The sequence below is a fragment of the Callorhinus ursinus genome, unplaced genomic scaffold, assembly GCF_003265705.2.
Source record: "Callorhinus ursinus isolate GAN/ISIS: 27379988/994484 unplaced genomic scaffold, GSC_fseal_2.0 scaffold7, whole genome shotgun sequence".
In the NCBI taxonomy this organism is placed as follows: Eukaryota; Metazoa; Chordata; class Mammalia; order Carnivora; family Otariidae; genus Callorhinus; species Callorhinus ursinus.
In genome coordinates, this window is record NW_027397069.1 from 53,574,356 (window position 1) to 53,594,533 (window position 20,178).

Sequence of the window (20,178 nt, forward strand, 5' to 3'; positions counted from 1 at the left end):
CTTAAAAGATTAGATTCAAATGAGAAGCTAGATCAATTTAGCAGACTTAATATATATGCATTTGTTGGCTACCTTTTATAATTTTGCTGTAATTCTTAGAGCTTTAGAGCTTGAGAGTATTTCAGTAACTTGTTTAATGACATAAAAGATCTTATTTACAAAAATAATTGAAAAACTGTTTATTGGGGATTTTAGGTCTTGTGGTAAACTAGACAAGTTAATGACATAAAAGATCTTATTTACAAAAATCATTGAAAAACTGTTTATTGGGGGTTTTAGGTCTTGTGGTAAACTAGATTTCATGTTAGTATGGAAAAAGCATGAGACTTGAGAACAAGTTGATCTAAAACAATGCCTATTGAATGAATGAATGAATGAACAAACTAACAAGTGAATGACTTAATTTACAGAGAATGATCTCTTATATCTTCCTTTTTCTTCTCTATATGCAGAATAATAAGAATTTTTTTTGGTTAACAGCTTATTGAGATAAAATTCACATACCATACACATTACCGATATAAAGTGTACAATCCAGTGGTTTTTAGTATATTCATAGAGTTGTGCAACCATCACCAAAATCACTTTTAAAACATTTTTATCATGCCAAAAAGAAATGCCATACCCTTCAACACTCACCTCCTGTTCCCCTACTTCCTCCAGACCCAGGCAACACTGATCTTTATATGTCTGTAGATTTGTCTGTTTCGGGACATTTTATATAAATGGAATGATATAATATGTTGTCTTTTGTGCCTGGCTTCTTTAACTTAGTGTGTAATGTTTTCATTGTTCATCTGTGTTATAGCTTGTATCAGTACTTCATTCCTTTTATTGCCAAATAATATTACATTGTATGGATATACCACATCATATTTATCTGTTCATCATTTGGTGTACATTTGTTTTCTACTTTTTGGCTATTATGAATAATGTTGCTATGAACATTTATGTACAAGTTTTGTGTGGATATGTTTCCAGTTCTCTTGGATATATACCTAGACGTAGAATTGCCAGGTCATATGATAACTCTATGTCTAACCTTTGAGGACTGGCCAGATTGTTTTCCAATATATCCACACCATTCTGCATTTCTACCAGCAGTGTATGAGTTTCCAGTTTCTCCACATCCTCACCAGCCTCTTATTTGCTTTTTTGATTATAATCATCCTAGTATAGAGTGGTATCTAGAGTGGTTTTAATTTGAATTTCCCTGATGCCTAATGATAATGATTGAGAATCTTTTCATGTGCTTATTGGCCATTTATATATCTTCTTCAGAGAAATATCTACTGGGATCATTTGCATATGTTTAAATTGAGTTGTCTATTTATTATTGAGTTATAAGTGTTCTTTATGTAGTCTACATAAAAGTCCCTTATTTCATATTTGCAAATGTTTTCTCCAGTTCTCTGAGTTGTCTTTCCACTTCCTTGATGGTGTCCTTTGAGGCACAAAAGTTTTTAATTTTGATCATGTTCTGTTTATTTTTTCTTTTTGTTACTGCTGCTTTTGGTGTCAGATCTAAGAAACCATTGCCAAATCAGAGATCATGAATATTTATCCTTGTTTTTCTCCAAGAGTTTTATACTTTTAGCTTTTACATTTACATTTTGATTTATTTTGAGTTAATTTTTGTGTATGGTGTGAGATAGGGGTCTAACTTCACTCTTTGGTATGTGAATACTACTTGTTCCAGCACCATTTCTTAAAAAGTCTTTTCTTTCTCTGTTGACAGTTGTCAAAAATCAACTAACTGTATATGTGTAAAAGTTCATTTCTGGTTTCTTAATTGTACTCCCATCGATCTATAGGTCTCCTCTTATGCCGGTGCAACACTGTCTTAATTACTGTAACTTTGTAGTAAATTTTGGAATATGGAAGTGTGGGGGCGCCTGGGTGGCTCAGTCAGTTAAGCATCTGACTCTTGATTTCAGCACAGGTCATGATCTTGGGGTCATGAGATGGAGCCCCACTTGGGGCTCCATGCTCAGCAGGGAGTCTGCTTGAGATTCTCTCCCTCTCCCGCTGCCCCTCCCCCACTTGCACACACACTCTTGTGTGCGCCCTTTCTCCCTAAAATAAATAAATAGATACATCTTTAAAAAAAAAATAGGGAAGAAATTTTGCTCTTCTTCAAGATTTATTGTACTATTCTGAAGTTTGCATTTCTATATGAATTTTAGGATCAGCTTGTCAATTTCTACAAAGAAGCCAACTGGGATTTTGATAGAGATTATACTGAATCATAGATCAATTTGACGAGCTCCCTTATCTTAACAATATTAAGTATTCTAGCCCATGCACATGTGATATGATGTCTTTCCATTTATTCAGATGTTCTTCAATTTTTTTCAGCTATGTTTTAAAATTTTCAGAGTTACAGTCTTGTTATATTAAATTTATATGCCTCAGTATTTTATTCCTTTTAACACTGTCATAAATGGAATTGTTTATTTAATTTCTTGTTTGCATTATTCATTACAAGTGTGTAGAAATACAGTTAATTCTCATATATTGATCTTGTTATCCTGCAGTTTTGTTGAAGTAGTTTATCACTTCTAATAGTTTTTAGTGGATTCCTTAAGATTTCCAATATATAAGATCATATTATCTTCAAATAGAGATAGTTTCACTTTTTCCTTTTCAATCTAGATGACTGTTATTTCATTTACTTGTCAAATTGCTCTGGTGCAGAACCTCCAAAACAATGTTGAATGAAAATGGTGAGAAGGGGCGTCCTTGTCTTTTTCCTGGTCTTAGAGGAAAGCATTCAGTCTTTCACCATTAAATGTATTGTTAGCTCTGGAGTTTTTGTATATGCCCTTTATCAAGTAGAGAAAGCTCCCATCTATTCCTAGTTGTTTTTATCATGAAAGTGGGGGCTGAATCTTGTCAAATGCTTTTTCTGTATCTATTGAGATGATCATTGTGGTTTTTCCCCTTTTATTGTATTGATAAGTGGTATATTACATGAATTGATTTTCAGATGTTAAACCAACCTTGCATTTCTGGAATGAATCCTGCTTGGTCGTAGTATATAATACATTTGATGTGCTGCTGGATTCAGCTTGTTTTTGTCAAAGATGTTTAACATCTATAATCATAAGAGATAATGGTAATTTTCCTCTGACGTCTGGTTTTAATACCAGAGTACTACTATCCTCACAGAATTAATTGGGAAGTGTTCCCTCTTCTAATTTCAGAAGAGTTTATGAAGAATTGGTATTGATTCTTTTTTAAAGGTTTGGTAGAATTCACCAGTGAAGCTGTCTGGGCCTGGACTTTTGTTTACAGATAGTTTTGGATTATTAATTCAAGTTCATATTTTCTGTTTCTTCTTTAGTAAGTTTTGGTGGTTTGTGTCTTTCCTTAAAATTTTCCGTTCCATCTTAGATACCTGTTTTGTTGGTATGCAGTTGTTCATAAAGCTCCCTTATAATCCCTTTATTACTGTAATGTCAGTAGTAATGTTCCCAATAAGAATGTTATTTTCAGCAAACAGTGAATTAGTGTATAAGGGTATAACCTCCAAATATGTATATTTTACAAGAGTACATTTGGATGTATAAATTCTAGTATGTTGTATTTTAAAAGTAGGCACTCATTGCCTTATACTTTTCTACAATATAGAAAGAATGTAGTGCTAAGGATTTCTAAAGAGATTAGGTATGTGAAATCAAGATTTTTGCGGAGAGGTACCTTAGGAAAAGAACTGAAGTAGGAGAAAAATGTGAGTTAGCAAAAAAGATACTAGATGGTGTTCTGAATGGGAAGAATAGTAGAATTGGGGCTGGTAGGGTGCTGAGCAAGGGATGATGAGTAGATATTCTTGGCAATAGTAGATATGAGCAGAATGTTGCAGAGATATGAGTACTTAAATTTGGCTATCAAATTCATACAAATGAAGAAAGTTTGATTTTTTTCAATTTGTAGGGAATCATTTCAAATCTTATTTTTACATTAAAAATAATCTTTTTATTGAAATATGCATATAAAAACATCCATTTATCATAAGGATACATCTTAATGCAAATTCATCAACTGAACTCATCTGTGTAACCTGCATCCAAATCAAGAACATTACCTACAATACAAAGACTCTCTCCTGCCCCCTTCCAAGCCCCTTACCACCATCGCCAAGTATATTTAATATTATTTTATCTGATAGTTTGAACCTTTGACGCAACTGGCTTTTTTTAAAGTGCTAGTTACACAGTTAACTGATTCCAGTTTCAGCTTTTCTGGGAAAAATCTAATAAGGAACAGGGGTCAAAGTTAGGGTTATTTACAAACCAGATGATCAGTTCTAATAATCAAGATTTGACTTTTGCATTTTGTTCTTTAAACACAGTTTGGGTTAAACACTTCACATCACCTTTCAAACTGAGCTCAGAATGGGAAAAGATAATCCTGTAGAACTTAAATTTCCATTTTTTGAAACTAAAAGAAAGATAACAGTACTTTTTAGAGCACAACTATGTAACAAAATTCTGATTTTTATATCACATTAATTTACTAGATTATGATGTGTTCCATGTATGGTATATGCAAAGTGAAGAATATAGACCTTAAATTCAAAATCATTGTAACGGCATACAAGGATCTTCCTCATGCTGTTCAGGAGGTAGGTAATCTTCCATGGTAAGATTTTTTTGATATATCCATATCTATAATATGGATAACGTAAGTCATTAATTAGATCATATATTCTGACCTCATTATGTAAATTCATGTGTGAATTTTTTTAACTTTATATTACTGGTTAATTATTTGTAACTAAATGGAATTAGAAAGTTAAAGCACTTTAATATCCAAATTCATATGATAAAGTTAATAAGGAATACTGCATCCTTACAATAAACAGAATATTTGTAATAAATTTTTACATGTATATATACTTAAAAAAAATCTGTGACATTTTACTTCTGGTAGAGCAGCTATAATCCAAACCTAAGAAGACTTTTTCAGATTATTTTTTCCTATGTAATATGTGATTCTTACTGTTAAAAAATAATATGATCTATTAAAAAAGAAAATGTAAAGAGATTTTCATTTAACAGGTGTTTTTATTCTTCTTCCTCAGACATTCAAACGTGTTTTGATCAGAGAAGAGGAGTATGATTCCATTATAGTGTTCTATAACTCGGTCTTCATGCAGAGACTGAAAACAAATATTTTGCAGTATGCTTCTACCAGGGTATGTTGGAAGTATCCTTTGATTGGGAAAATCTAATTATAAAATGGATCTTACTAAAACATTAAAAAAATAATCTACTTTTTGTTTTTGCCCTAGCCCCCTACCTTGTCACCAATACCTCACATTCCTCGAAGCCCTTACAAGTTTTCTAGTTCACCTTTACGGATTCCTGGGGGGAACATCTATATATCACCCCTGAAGAATCCATATAAAATTTCAGAAGGGGTGCCAACGCCAACAAAAATGACTCCAAGATCAAGGTTTGTGTTTTCTCCTAAGGGAAGTGGCAGAGAATAAGAGGGGGTTATTTTGATCCAAGCACAAAAATATAAAGCTTTCTTCACTTAAAAAATATTTATTTACGTTAAGTGACATGATAGAAATTTGGCAGGAAAGAAAAATGATCTTTTTACTTAAGTGGGTTTACAAATTTAGTCCTCAACTTTCCTGGTTGCTGGGGTCTGTTCTTTTGTGAACAAAGAACAATTTTTGTAGTAGGTTTAAAATCATTTTCATATTTTTTGTAAGCAGCCAGTCTGCTAAACAAAGTAGATTACTTTTGTTTAAGAATTTTTATTCTGTAGTTTTATTGAATGTCCTGTAAACTCTGTGAACCTGTTCATCTTGCTTTGTTATAAAAATGTGGATGACTGATTAAATGTAGATGACTAAATTAAGTCTTTAGAAGTCCATCCTAATTCTGCCTGTAGCTTCCTTACATTACCTAGGGCAGGTGTCATGTCTACTTCGGAAGGGTGCTGTGGATTAGGGAGATGATGAGTATGAAGCTGTTTTAAATTCCTAGATGAAAGGTTCTGTGCAACTACAAATCATTATATTATCTTCCACATCCAACCACAAGTGCTTTGTGGCTTTGAAGTGCTTCCATTGACTTATTATATGTTATCATGGGCTGTTTGAAACTGACCTTATTTGTACAGAGTGGTAGGAAGATTAGCTAGTACAGTTAATGTCTCATCTCCTCAAATTGTCAGCTCATAGAGTTATACTTAATGGGCAAGAAAAACAAACAGGGGAGGGGAGATATTAGCCTTTTAGAAAACATTTGTGTGGGGTGTTTAATTATGTAAATAATGCATACTCATGGTAAAAATTTGAAACTCTACAGGAAGAGATAAAGTAGAAAATAATTGGCAAGTGATATAAATCCTCTTGCACACCCCTGTACCATCTTTTATTTAGTGTTCTTATAGTATCTGTGTATGATATCTACAACTTACACTCTAAGTTGCTAAGATAATACACCATGTATTTTTAATTTACACAGTCCCATATTGCCACATGAAAATGTGTACTTAGGTAATGATAATTGATCCATATTATGCTTACGATGATGGCTACTTGCTGAACTTAGTGAAATCACTTCTTGGTTGAGGTTCTTCAAAAAAAATCATATTCTCAAAATCTTGATAAATCATTGATCAGGCATTAAGAGAGCATCTTAACATTCTATTTATCCAGCATATTTAGATATTAATCAAATATATATAGAATGACGTCCACTTATCAAGGAATTGGAGTACAATAAAATATATCTACTAGTTCCGTGTGCATATGATCATATCCTTGTTATGTGAGGCTAATGCTGTTTTTCAGCTTTATTATTATAAACAATTACATGGTTCACTCATGGCAACCACAGATTCAAAATCTATGATATATACACAAAAAATAAAGAGAAAGATAGCCAAACAAACTCTAGGAACTCATCAATCCCAAAGAAAAAGAGCAAGAGAAGAGGAAAGGAACAGAGAATACTACAAAAACAACCAGAAAACAAGGAACAAAATGGCATTGAGTACATACCTATCAATAATAACTTTAAATGTAAATGGCCTAAATGCTCCAGTCAAAAGATATAGGGTGGTGGAATGGTTAAAAATACAAGAACCTCCTATATGCTGCCTACAAGAGACTCACCTTAGATGTAAAGACACATACAGACTGAAAGTGAAAGGTTGGAAAAACATTTACCATGCAAATGGAAGCGTGAAAAAAAAATAGGGTAGCAACACTTACATCAGACAAAATAGACTTTATTTATTTATCTATTTATTTATTGGAAATTGACTTTTAATAATGAAGTACAAGGGGGAAGGGCAGAGGGACTTGCACCAGGTGGCCAGGTGTCCTGCACCAGGGCCTGGGCTGGCTCCACAGGGTGCTGCTGCAGGGGCTGTCACTGCCGCTTGCTGGCCGCCTTGCTGGCAAGGTCTTTGGCCTTCTCTGTGGCTGCCAGTGCTGTCTCCTCCACCTTCTCCTGGCTTCCTTGGCTGTCTCAACGAGGGTTTTGGAAGGGGCCTCACCTTGCAGCTTGGCCAAGATGTACTCAAGGCCCTTCACAGTCTTGGCCACGCTGCTTTTAAACCCTGCAAGACCAAATTCCTGGACAGCTCAGGAGACACCAAATAAGCTAGAGGAGACCCAGGCTTCCGGTGGATTGCGGTCCAGCCACTGTTATCACCGTTCACATGGTACACACATCGTTCTGCCACCACCGTCAGCCCGGCGTGGTTGATGAACCAGGTGAAGGTGGACATGGTCTGGTTCTGTGGGTCCACAATAGAATCCTCCAGGATGTACCCCGAATGAGCAACATGGGCAGGAAATAGTCACTCGGCCCATTGGGGCATCCTGTTGGTCTTGGTCAGGACACGCCAGGACAGGAGTTTCTGGTCCGGCATCACCTCCTAGTGCACTGTGTCTTTTGTCAAGACTTGTTTGCTATAGGGATTCAGGTACCACTGCCAGAAGATAGCGAACACTTGGTCCCAGGACCTCCGGATGCTCTGGCCCAGGAAATACTTCACCATCGTCCTGGCCAGGGTGGGCTCAGCACCCACGCAGCATCAGGGCTACGAAGCCCGCGGGTGATGGGGGGGGACGCAGAGGCGGGACCGGGGCTCAGCGCACGCCCCGCCAGGTTCGCAGCTCAGTCACCACCATGCTGGGCCCAAGCAGCCGGAGCCACCATGAGTTGTCGGGCTGGGTGCAACTCCAAAATAGACTTTAAAACAAAGACTGTAACTAGAGACAAAGAAGGGTATTACATAATGATAAAGGGAGCAATCCAGCACAAGGATGTAACATTTGTAAGTATCTACGGACCAAACACTAGAGCACCTGAATTCATAAAGCACATATTAATGGATATAAAGAGAGAAATTGATGGTAATACAATAATAGTAAGGGACTTTAACACCCCACTTACATCAATGGATAGATCATTCAGGCAGGAAATCCATAAGGAAACAGTGTCTTTGAATGACACTTTCCAGCAGATGGACATAACACATATAGCACATTCAATCCGAAAACAACAGAATACACATTATTCTCAAGTGCACATGGAACATTCTCCAGAAAGGATCACAGATGAGGCCATAAAACAAGCTTCAATAAATTTAAGAAGATTGAAACCATGCCATGCATGTTTTCCAATCACAGCAGTATGAAACTAGAAATAAATCACAAGAAAAAAACTGGAAACAAGCATGTGGAGATTAAACAACATGATACTAAACAACCAGTGGGCCAACAAAGCAATCAAAAAAGAAACAAAAAATTCATGGAGAGAAATGAAAATGAAAACAAAATGGTCCAAAATCTTTGGGATGCAGTGAAAGCAGTTCTAAGAGGGAAATATATAGCAATACAGCCCATCTCAAGAAACAAGAAAAAGTTCAAATAACATAACCTTACACCAACAGGAACCAGAAAAAGAAAAACAAAGCCCAAGTTGAGTAGAAGAAAGGAAATAAAGATCAGAAATGAATGACATAGAGATAAAAAAATAGTAGAAAAAAAATTAATGAAACCAAGAGCTGGCTCTTTGAAAAGATAAACAAAATTGGTTATCCCTTAGCTAGACTCATCAAGAAAAAAAGAGAAAGGACCCAGATAAAATCGGAAAGGAAAGAGAAGTAACAATTGACATCACAGAATTACAAAGGATTATAAGAGACTACTACAAAAAATTGTATGCCAACAAAATGGACAACCTAGAAGAAATGGATAAATTCCTAGAAATATAGAATTTTCCAAAACTGAATCAGGAAGAAATAGAAAACCTGACTGACTTTTAGTAATGAAATTAAATCAGTAATCAAAAAATAATCGTTCAGGCAGATGCATTCACAGGTGAATTCTACCAGACATTTAAAAAAGAATTAATACCTATTCTCCTCAAACTATTCCAAAAATAGAAGAGGAGGGAAAGCATTTATAAGGCCAGCATTACCCTGATACCAAAACCAGACAAATACCCCGCAAAAAAAAAAAAGAAAAGAAAACTATAGGCCAATATCCCTGATAAACATAGATGGAAAGATCCTCAACAAAATATTAGCAGACTGCATTCAACAATATATCAAAAATATCATTCACCATGAGCAGGTGGGATTTATTCCAGGGGTGCAAGGATGGTTCAGTATTCACATATCAGTGTGATATACCACATCAACAAAACGAAGGATAAAAAATCATATGATCATCTCAATAGATGTGGAAAAAGCATTTGACAAAACTCAGAATCATTCATGATAAAAACTCTCAACAAAGCAGGTTTACAGGGAACTTACCTCAAGATAATAAGGCTACATATGAAAAACCCACAGCTTATCAACATGTATCCCACATGGTAACATCATGGTGAAAAACAGAGCTTTTTCTCTAAGATCAGAAATAAGACAAGGATTTTCACTCTTACCACTTTTATTTAACATAGTACTGAGAGTCCTACTCATAGCAATCAGAGAAGGAAAAAAAAATGAGAGGCATCCATATTGGTCAAGAAGAAGTTAAACTGTCACTATTTACAGATGACATGATACTATACATAGAAAATCCTAAAGACTCCACCAAAAAACTACTAGAATAAATGAATTCAGTAAAGTTTCAGGATACAAAATTAATATACAGAAATCTATTGCACTTCTATACACTAATACTGAAGTAGCAGAAAGAGAAATTAAGAAAACAACACCATTTACAATTGCATCAAAAAGAATAAAATACCTAGAAATAAACTTAACCAAAGAGGCAAATGACCTGTATCTGAAAACTATAAAACACTGATGAAAGAAATTGAAGATGACACAAACAAATGCAAAGATAGTCCATGTTCATGGATTGGAAGAATTAATATTGCTAAAAGGTCCATGTTTCCCAAAGCAATCTACAGATTCAATGCAATCCCTATCAAAATACCAACAACATTTTTCACAAACTAGAACAAATAATACTAAAATTTGTATGAAACCACAAAAGACCCCAGATAGCCAAAGCAATCTTGAAAAAGAACAAAACTGGAGGTTATCCCAGGTTTCAAGATATACCTCAGAGTTGTAGTAATCAAAAGAGCATGGTAGTGGCCCAGAAATAAACACATGGTTCAATGGAACAGAATAGAGAGCCCAGAAATAAACTAATGATTATATGGTCAATTAATCTATGCCAAAGGAGAAGGGGGGAAAGGTAGTCTCTTTACTAAATGGTGTTGGGAACACTGGACAGCTACATGTAAAAGAATGAGAGTGGACCACCTTTTAATACCATACACGAAAATAAACTCAAAATGGATTAAAGACCTAAATGTGAGACCAGAAATCCTAAGACTGTTAGAAGACATCATAGGCAGTAATTTCTCTGACATCAGCCATGGCAACATTTTTTCTAGGTATGTCTTCTAAGGCAAGGGAAACAAAAGCAAAAATAAGCAAGTAGAACTACATCAAAATAAAAAGCTTCTGAAAAGCAAAGGAAACCGTCAACAAAATGAAAAGCAACCTAATGAATGGGAGAAAATATTTGCAAACCACATATCTGATAAGGAGTTAATTTGCAAAATTTATAAAGAACTCCTATAACTCAATAGCAAACAATCCAATTAAAATGTGAGAAGATCTGAATAGACATTTTTCCAGAGACGACATATGGATGGCAATGGACACATGAAAAGATGCTCAAAATCACTAATCATCAGGGGAATGCAAATCAAAACCATAGTGAGATATCACACCTATAGAATGACTAGAATAAAAAAGGCAAGAAATAAGTGTTTGTGAGGATGTAGAGAAAAAGGAACCCTCACACACTGTTGGTGGGAATGTAAATTGGTGCAGCCAACTATGAAAAATAGTGTGGAGGTTCTTCAAAAACTTAAAAATACAAATACCATATGATACAATAATTCCACCATTGGGTATTTACCCAAAGAAAGTGAAAACAATAATTTGAAAAGATACATGCACCCCTATGTTTACTGCAGCATTATTTACAATATTTAAGATATGGAAGCAACCTAAGTGTCCACTGATGTATGAATGGATGAGGAAGATGTGATATATATATATCTAGATATATATACGTACACATACATACAAGGGAATATTATGCAGCCACTAAATATATATACACATATATATGAAAGGGGATATTATGCAGTCATTAAAAAGTATAAAAGCATGCCATTGGAAACAATATGAATGGACCTAGAGGATGTAACACTAAGTGAAATAAGTCAGAGAAAAACAAATACCATGTGATTTAAAAAAGATTAAACAAAAACCAGAATCAGACCTATAAATACGAAGAACAAAGTGATGGTTGCCAGAGGGCAGGGTAGGATGGACAATATGGGTGAAGGTTAGTGGGAGATACAGGCTTCCTATTGTGGAAGGAATAAGTCATGGGCAATAAGAGGTACAACATAATGAGTAGTGATACTAGTGATAATGGTCAGAGATACTGCGGTAATGATGTATGGTGACAGATGGTGGCTACACTGTGGTGAGCACAGCATAATATATAAACTTGATGAATCCCTCAGTTGTACATCAGACACTACTGTAACATTGTGTGTCAGCTATACTCAAATAAAAACAAAAGAACAGAAATTATATGGTTCAAACAAGGACAAGCAGACTAATAGATTTCCGATTCTAGGATATATGATAAGTAGACTTTACTATATATCAGTAGAGATCTTAATTAGAATTCTGATTATTAATACTGTAATTTTTTGCTAATTGTTATGTGAGTTTTTAATGAGGAAATGTGAAATTTTAATTGATTACTTACCCATTGATTTACGAAGAATTAAGTATGGGTAAATTTAAAATTTTCCTTTACCTTCTTTAAATGCGGACGATGGCAGAATACGTTCTTTCAGACATGTAATTCTTTAAAAATCTAAGAGACCAGCTCAGTGTATGATTAGATTAGCACTGTTAGAATAAGCCCCTAATGACTGTAATTTTGTTGTGGTTCTAGGGTAGAGCAAACCTTTGATTTGGTATTTCTAATAGCTCAGAATGATATATGTTCATCTCTGCACAGTTATATATGATCTTCATTACTAATTTGTATTTTATCTTGACAGAATCTTAGTATCCATTGGTGAATCATTTGGGGTGAGTATTTTCTTTCTATGAAGTATAAGGGTGTACACTGTAACCATAAAAGAAATTGTAGATTTCTACAACTTGAATTGACAAATACTATTATTCAGACACCTCAGCAAGGCATGTTGCATAGAATTTAGAAGATAGATCGATAGCAGACTTATTTTCAAATCAAATTTAATTTCAAGTTATACTCATAATTGGTGGATTTCAAAGTGGTTTTCTAAACATCCTTTGAGATTATATAATACGTTACATATATTTTTCTAAGCCGGCAGTTCCTTGTCACTTGGAGCCACTCATTACTCACAAATGGCATCTTGCTTCCCTCAGAACAAGAAGAAAGAGACTGAAAGAGGGAGGTATAGAGCAAAATGGAAAACACAGTCTTTTTGTAACTAATATTGGAAGTGATATTCCATCACTTTTGTCCTATTTTTGTCAGAAGCAAGTCACACTAGGTCAAACCCACACACTCGGGGAAGAGAGGATTACACGAATGTAAAAACTAGGAGGTGAGGATTAGTGAGACCCATTCTAGAGTCTGCCTACCCCACTGCCCCAAGTATAACTAGAGATAATAGTTTGTATACTGAAAGACTGGGTGTTGAAATGTATGTTACAAATAGCAAATACTGTGACATTTAGCTCAAGGTAGGCTGCAGCTGTCAGGCTTCACAAAGGACATGTGGAACCAGGTAAGTTGGGTTGGATCTGGATACATATAGAGTAGTGGTCCTGAAACTTTTCTGCTTGAAATAACCTCTAAAAGAATTGAGAAAATGTTATATGAACTTACATATTTTAAAGCTGATAACTAAAAATCTTATCATAAATTTAATACATACACAGGAATTTAGTTTCATATTATATATGTGCTCTAAACTTATTTCCATCAAAACCTGTTTTTGCATTTAATTGTTATTTTTTTATTTTTAGTTTTCTAAAGATTTTATTTATTTGACAGAGACACAGGGAGAGAGGGAACACAAGCAGAGGGAGTAGGAGAGGGAGAAGCAGGCTTCCTGCCGAGCAGGGAGCCCGATGTGGAGCTCGATCCCAGGACCCCGGGATTGTGACCTGAGCCGAAGGCAGATGCCTAACAACTGAGCCACCCAAGCACCCCTGCATTTAATTTTTAGAAAATTACCTCATTTAGGGGCACCTGAGTGGCTCAGTCAGTTGAGCATCTGACTCTTGATTTCCACTCAGGTCCGGATCTCAAGGTTGTGAGATTGAGTCCTGCATCAGGCTCTACACTCAGCTTAGAGTCTGCTTGAGATTCTCTCTCTTTGGCTCCCTCTGCCCCTCCCCTGCTCACGAGCACACAGAGCCTTTCTCTAAAATAAATAAGTAAATAAAATCTTAAAAGAAAATTGCCTCATTTAATTTTTGGAAAAGAAAGCTTAATTAGTAAAGCTAAATCTCATTGTCAAATCAGTCAGTCAAATTGGACCTAATTTCTACCGATAGTCTGGTTTCACTTTTTAGTTCAGATGAACATACTCATACACATCCCTGAGGTAACCCCCTCATTCCAGTTCTAAAGTACATAAATAAGAAATAGAATTTTTCCATGTGCTTGTCCTTGGATGAAATAAGGTATTGTGTCCCATTTGGTATTTATTACCAAAGCTTGCTTTACTTTGCTGTGACAAGATTCTCCCTCAAGAGATACAGATCTCAAATCATCTCTAGTAATAATGACTCAAAATCTTTTGATATTTGATTTAAAAAACTATGAATTAGCATTTCAATAAATACTGTGTCAGTAATGGTTTAAAATATATAAACTATATGACTTAATGTAATATTCATAAAGTGAGTCCAAAATTATGATTGACTAGACATTTCACTTCTTATTAGATTCTTGTGATATTCTCTCTGGTTATGCCCTCAAACAAACAAACAAACAAAACCCATAAGGTTCTAGAAAGCCATTCCAACTTTACATGCTTCTGAGAAGTAGCCCTGGTTTTATGTGTGGGTGAGTTCCAAAAATGAGGAACCAGGATTTTCAGAGTGGTAGTCAGAGTTGTTGGAGGAAGGGGAGGAGCCTCATAGGGAGAGAGAGGAAGATATTTAATTGGGGCAGAGTTAGGTGTAGTTACACTGATTCTAAGATTTTTCCATATCTCATTTGGTGCAATGAAGCAGAAAATTAATAAGGCAGATATTACCTCTGCCTGATTTTTTGATACCCCTCAAACTACAATTAAGGGTTGCTAACTACAAAATGCTGGCATTTAATGATTTAAAATAAATAATTCTGTAATTTGTAGACTTCTGAGAAGTTCCAGAAAATAAATCAGATGGTGGGTAACAGCGACCGTGTGCTCAAAAGAAGTGCTGAAGGCAGCAACCCTCCTAAACCATTGAAAAAACTACGCTTTGATATTGAAGGATCAGATGAAGCAAATGGAAGGTAGGAACAGTTGTTGAATGTTTTTCAGTAGCTGAGCTGGTCCCATGGGGAAGCCAGAGTGCCGGCTCTGCTCCTAACTTCCACCAAACCCTTTTATACCAATTTTATTTGGAAATTGTGAAGATTGCTCAAAAAAATAGGAATGTATCCCAAGCTTAACACCATTAAATCATATACTATCTACTGAAATTCATTGAACATATCAGATAATAACAATCTGATCTTTTTTTAATTTTTTTTTACAAAGCCATTGATTAAATTTTGTTATGATTCACATTAGATTTTTAAATGCTTACTCTTGAAAAAAAACTATGGTGTTTTATAAGAATCACTGACAAAATGCAAAAGATTATAAATTTGTGATGGTTTGTATTTTAGATGGTTTTATAAACCTCTGAAATTAAAAGCTACTCACTAAAATAAGAGTATAAAATAAGTCATTGGAACCACCATAGTTATTGAAAATTTGAGTTTTCCATTTATACATACACATTTGAAATATCTTCCCTTTTTTAAATCTGCAGTAAACATCTCCCAGGGGAATCCAAATTTCAACAGAAACTGGCAGAAATGAGTAAGTACTTATCATTTCACCCTACATAAATGAAACCATTATTTGTATTGCAAAAAGCCTTTTCATGCTTTAAAGGAATAAATACATTCAATTCCCTAAATTAGCACACTCGCTTATGCACTTAAAATGTAATCCAATCAAGAATGTACTCTTTACCCACAGACATTTGTGGATTAAATGTATGCTGCAAAATGAAGGTCATCTTTACCCTCTCTAAAATCTCTACTGCAGGAATACTAAGAAGTGAAACCACATTTTCAGCATGAATGGCTGTGGTTAGAAATACCTCAGGAGAGCAAAACTATGATGAGGAACTCTTTAAGAGTATTGGATATAGGGAAAGGTTTTATAACATTAGCATATAGGAACATCATTATCCTTATTTGAAGAATAATTTTTTATTCTGTTATTGAACTTCTCTTGTTTGCAAGTTTTAAAACAATGTCAGACAAAAGTTTTCCATTACTGGAAATCAGAATTTTGATAGAGCTCCAGATCATTGTCAAATCATTTTTCAAGTTATGCAGAAAATGAGATCCCATCCCAAGCTACTCCAAGATGATACAAGATTAACCCAGGTAGAATAAATGGAAAGTACTTTAAGAGGAAGGCAGACACATACTGACCACCCCCCCGGCTGTCCCAGGGACTAAGCTGTGGTAGGGAGTGTGACTTTTCCTGATGTTTCCTGATCATCTGCTGCCAGGCCCATCGACAGGAAGAATAGCTGGTCCTGGGAGAGAAGACAAGTACTTTGGAGATAATAAGATTTAAAAACTGTTATTCCTAGGTCATAAGACTTATCAGTAAGAACAATACCAGTTGAAATATGACTTTTTAAAAAGGGGCTTCTCTAAACATGTGCCCCTAAATACTAATTATTTAAAGTATGAAGTATTTAAAAGAATGCTTTTGATTTTTTTAAACCATTACTACGTATATTATTTTGAAGAGAACAATTAACACTAACTATACCAAGAATTCACATGTTTTGGTTATAACGAATCTCTGTTTGGATTTTACACCGACTGATCCACTTCTGTTTCAACCCTGAAGTAGTTGTGGCATTTCTGCTCAGAAGGTGAAAATAGACACAAAGTTTCTGACCAGAATGAGGCCCTGAAAACATTTGGAAGCATTTTGAAGCTCACAAATACGCATTTTACAAGGAGCAGAAAGCTGTAAAAAAAATATGTATGCTTTCTTAGAGAAGAGTTCAGTTGCTGTGATGGGTACATTTTCCAGCTTGCGTCGCACTTGGCCGGCAGCGAGGTGAATTCCCGATGCCGATGCCTGGCTGGAGTTCAGGGCCTGGATGTGCCTGCAAACTGGAGAGAAGCAGCAGGAGTGTAAAACCCCAGGGCTAAGGAATTCTTCACTTTTCCTCAAAGGATGGCATTCAAAAAAGACCATCACACAGTGCTAGATTGCGCAGAGGGGGAAGACTTAGAATTCGTCTTTTCTTTCTTTTCCAAGTGTGAATTTGTGCTTCTTTGAAATGAAAAGCTTCTGCCCACCACTAAAGTCAGTTAAGAATTTTTAAATAACTTAAAAGAAGTTTTCTGCTTTTGTCTACATTGTAGTTAATACTGTACTTACAAAATGTTTCCGTCGAAATTAAATGAGCCGTGAGCTGATGGCTTTGCAAGGTGCCCCCAAGCACAAGGGGATTGCTTGCGTTGGGAGGAGTACCACTCCCTTCAGCGGACCATTCTGGGCCAGCCCGGCATTCTGCTCTGCCCCAGGGCCAAACTCAACCTCAGCATCTCTGCAGCAGTGGTCTGCAAAGTTGGGCACACCTGGGAGTCTATGAGGCCACCTTTTGGGTACATAGAGAAAATATTAGAATCTCTATTTTTATCTCATCTGTTGTTCATGTTTGTTTGGGCTATGTGTGTTTTATAATTTAGACACAAACATAAATGGTATGCATATACACAGACAAGTTTAGTGGTACATGCTTGGAAAATAATTCATGATAAAAAATTTGGAAGCCACTGCTTTGCCAGGCCCTGAACTCCATCGATTTGGCACAAGAGTAACATTTATGGCAGCCCTTTGTCAACTTACCTAGCGCCATCAGTGCTCTTGACATTTCTTCATCCTCTTTCCAGCATCTACCCGAACACGAATGCAGAAGCAGAAAATGAACGATAGCATGGATACCTCAAACAGGGAAGAAAAATGAGGGTCCCATGACCTCCGTGGGCACCGAGTACACCTCTGGCCTCATGGTCTCTCACAGATCCCACTGTGTGACTCTCCCAGGTTCCGTTTACGGCCGCATTAATACCTATCTTCAGCTCTTCTGGTGGATATCCAGTGTGCGCACAGGCTTGCGTGTGGTGTGCGTGCAGGGGATTCCTAAGCCACTTGCAATGTCGTAGTCAGTAGAATATACTTGTTATTGCACAAGATTAAAAATCTTGTGTAAATACTGCCATTTAAATTTGTAGCGGATGTTTCCATTTCCAAAGTATAATTGCTCTGCTCTACAAATGGGGAGGATGCCCTGGGAGTGGTGGTCGGAACAACCCAGGCCTATTTGAGTACTTTGTCTTTTCTTGTGGCATATATGTGACGTTTGCTATTATTTTTATTAATTTATATTTATATATTTTTTTTAATTTAACATGAACGCCCTTAGAATATGTGTCCTGTCTTCCAAATGCAATTTGGCTGACTACTCCCCCTTCGCCCAAATGATCCTGAACTCTTCTGCTAAAACAGATATTAGAAACTAGAAAAAAAAATCACTAATTTTTACACATTAGATTTTAGTTTACTAATGGAATCTGATGTACTGTGTGCTTGTTTTATAAATTTTAGTTTTTAAACACAAGCAGAAAACAAAGTATAAACAAATGATGTTGTCATACTACTGATACAGATTTCATACCTCAGGACTTGTAAGAATTTATTGATTCTTTTCTTCATCCAACCCATGCTTTAAAAATGAGGGTTATTAATAGTACTCTTGGTTTTTATACCATTCAGATCACTGAATTCAGGAAGTAACCATCTAGTACTTGGAAAATCAAGTGTTCAGCTAGAGCTTTGCTAGAGAGGGCCCTAAGACAGTATATCCCAAGTGCACTTTCTAATGTTTCTGGGTCCTGAAGAATCAAGATATAAAACAATTTTATTCCACAAACAGACTGTTAACTATAGGAGCCTTAATTTTTCTTTCTTAGAGGTTTGTCTAATTGCATCTCAGCAATTATTCTGCCCTCCTAAACTTGGGAAGGGGTTTTCTCTGGAATTGTACATGTCTTCCATGTATCTTTTGAACTGGCAATTGTCTATTTATCTTTTATTTTTTTAAGTCAGTATGGTCTAACACTGGCATATTCAAAGCCACATCATTTCTACTCGAAAATTGCAAGTAATCAAAGGTCTTTGGGTTAGGCATTCATGTTTCTATCTGGTTTTGTGCAAAAGCTTCAAATGAAAACAGCTGTGTTAGAAAAAGAGGCGCTTTCCCCTGACACCTAAAGGTGTATTTAAACTATCTTGTGTGATTAACTTATTTAGAGATGGTATAATTTAAAATAGGTGATATTTAAGGTAGCATCAGCTAGCTTTTAGGAAAATCACTTTGTCTAAACTCAGAGTTCTTTTTAAAAAGAAATCTGGTCTTGTTAGAAAATGAAAATTTATTTTGTGCTCAGTTAAGTTTCAAACTTATTTTTGGCAGTTATAACAAGGCACTAGGAAGCTTTCTCCCATTTCCTCATTAATTTTTGCATGAATATCATAAAAATCAGTTAGCTTTTAGGTCAAGGGCTACCATATTTCTGGATTTTTTGCTAATGAAAGCTCACGTTAGAGTTAGTGCCAGAATTTTAGGAACTTCAGAAATCCTGTATTGAGATTTCTTAAATAAGTCTTCAGATACTGCTTTTATCGCTTTTTTGTATTGGTTGAAACTGTACATTTAAAATTGCTATGTTACTATTTTCTACAGTTAATAGTTTGTCTATTTTAAAATAAATTAGTTGCTAAGAGTCTTAATGGTCTGATGTATTCTTTGTATCAAGTGCCTTAATGTTCTCTTCTATATCTGAGTTCCCTTCTGGTGTCTCATCCATTCTTAACCTTTGATTAGCTTCATATGCTGATGATCCCCAAATTTATTTCTCCAGCCTGACCACTTCATGGAGGTCAGAGCCCTCATAGCCAATAGAACTCTTGAGTCTCACTGTCTTCCCCCACCCCCTGAATTCTCAAAATAGAAACCAAAATCAAACAAAATACCTTGTTTCTGCCCTAGTCTTTCCCCATTTTACCAACCACTTACTTGGTCAAGCCAAAACACTAAGAGTCATTTATCTGCTTTTGTTGAGACCACTGTTTAGGACGTCTACCTGGTCCTCTCTTTCCTCTTTACCTCTCAGCTTAAGAGCCAAAATGATCCCTTTAAAATATAAATGGAGGGCGCCTGGGTGGCTCAGTTGGTTAAGCGACTGCCTTCGGCTCAGGTCATGATCCTGGAGTCCCGGGATCGAGTCCCACATCGGGCTCCCTGCTCAGCGGGGAGTCTGCTTCTCCCTCT

The 20,178-nt window shown here is 35.7% G+C and overlaps 1 protein-coding gene and 1 pseudogene across 2 annotated transcripts in view; one reads left to right on the forward strand and one right to left on the reverse strand.

The window, feature by feature from the left end:
• RB1 (RB transcriptional corepressor 1) overlaps positions 1 to 18,343 on the forward strand; it is a 160,260-nt gene extending 141,917 nt beyond the window's left edge. For both annotated transcript variants that reach the window (XM_073894543.1, XM_025874895.2), the window contains 7 exons: positions 4,523 to 4,627; positions 5,087 to 5,200; positions 5,297 to 5,460; positions 12,603 to 12,633; positions 14,907 to 15,049; positions 15,574 to 15,623; positions 17,738 to 18,343. In XM_073894543.1, coding sequence (XP_073750644.1) covers positions 4,523 to 4,627; positions 5,087 to 5,200; positions 5,297 to 5,460; positions 12,603 to 12,633; positions 14,907 to 15,049; positions 15,574 to 15,623; positions 17,738 to 17,811 — 681 coding nt within the window. In that variant the 3' untranslated portion in view covers positions 17,812 to 18,343. The remainder of the gene's footprint in view (positions 1 to 4,522; positions 4,628 to 5,086; positions 5,201 to 5,296; positions 5,461 to 12,602; positions 12,634 to 14,906; positions 15,050 to 15,573; positions 15,624 to 17,737) is intronic.
• On the reverse strand, positions 7,331 to 8,709 carry LOC112826690 (PRELI domain-containing protein 1, mitochondrial pseudogene; annotated as a pseudogene).
• Positions 18,344 to 20,178: the final 1,835 nt, after the last annotated feature.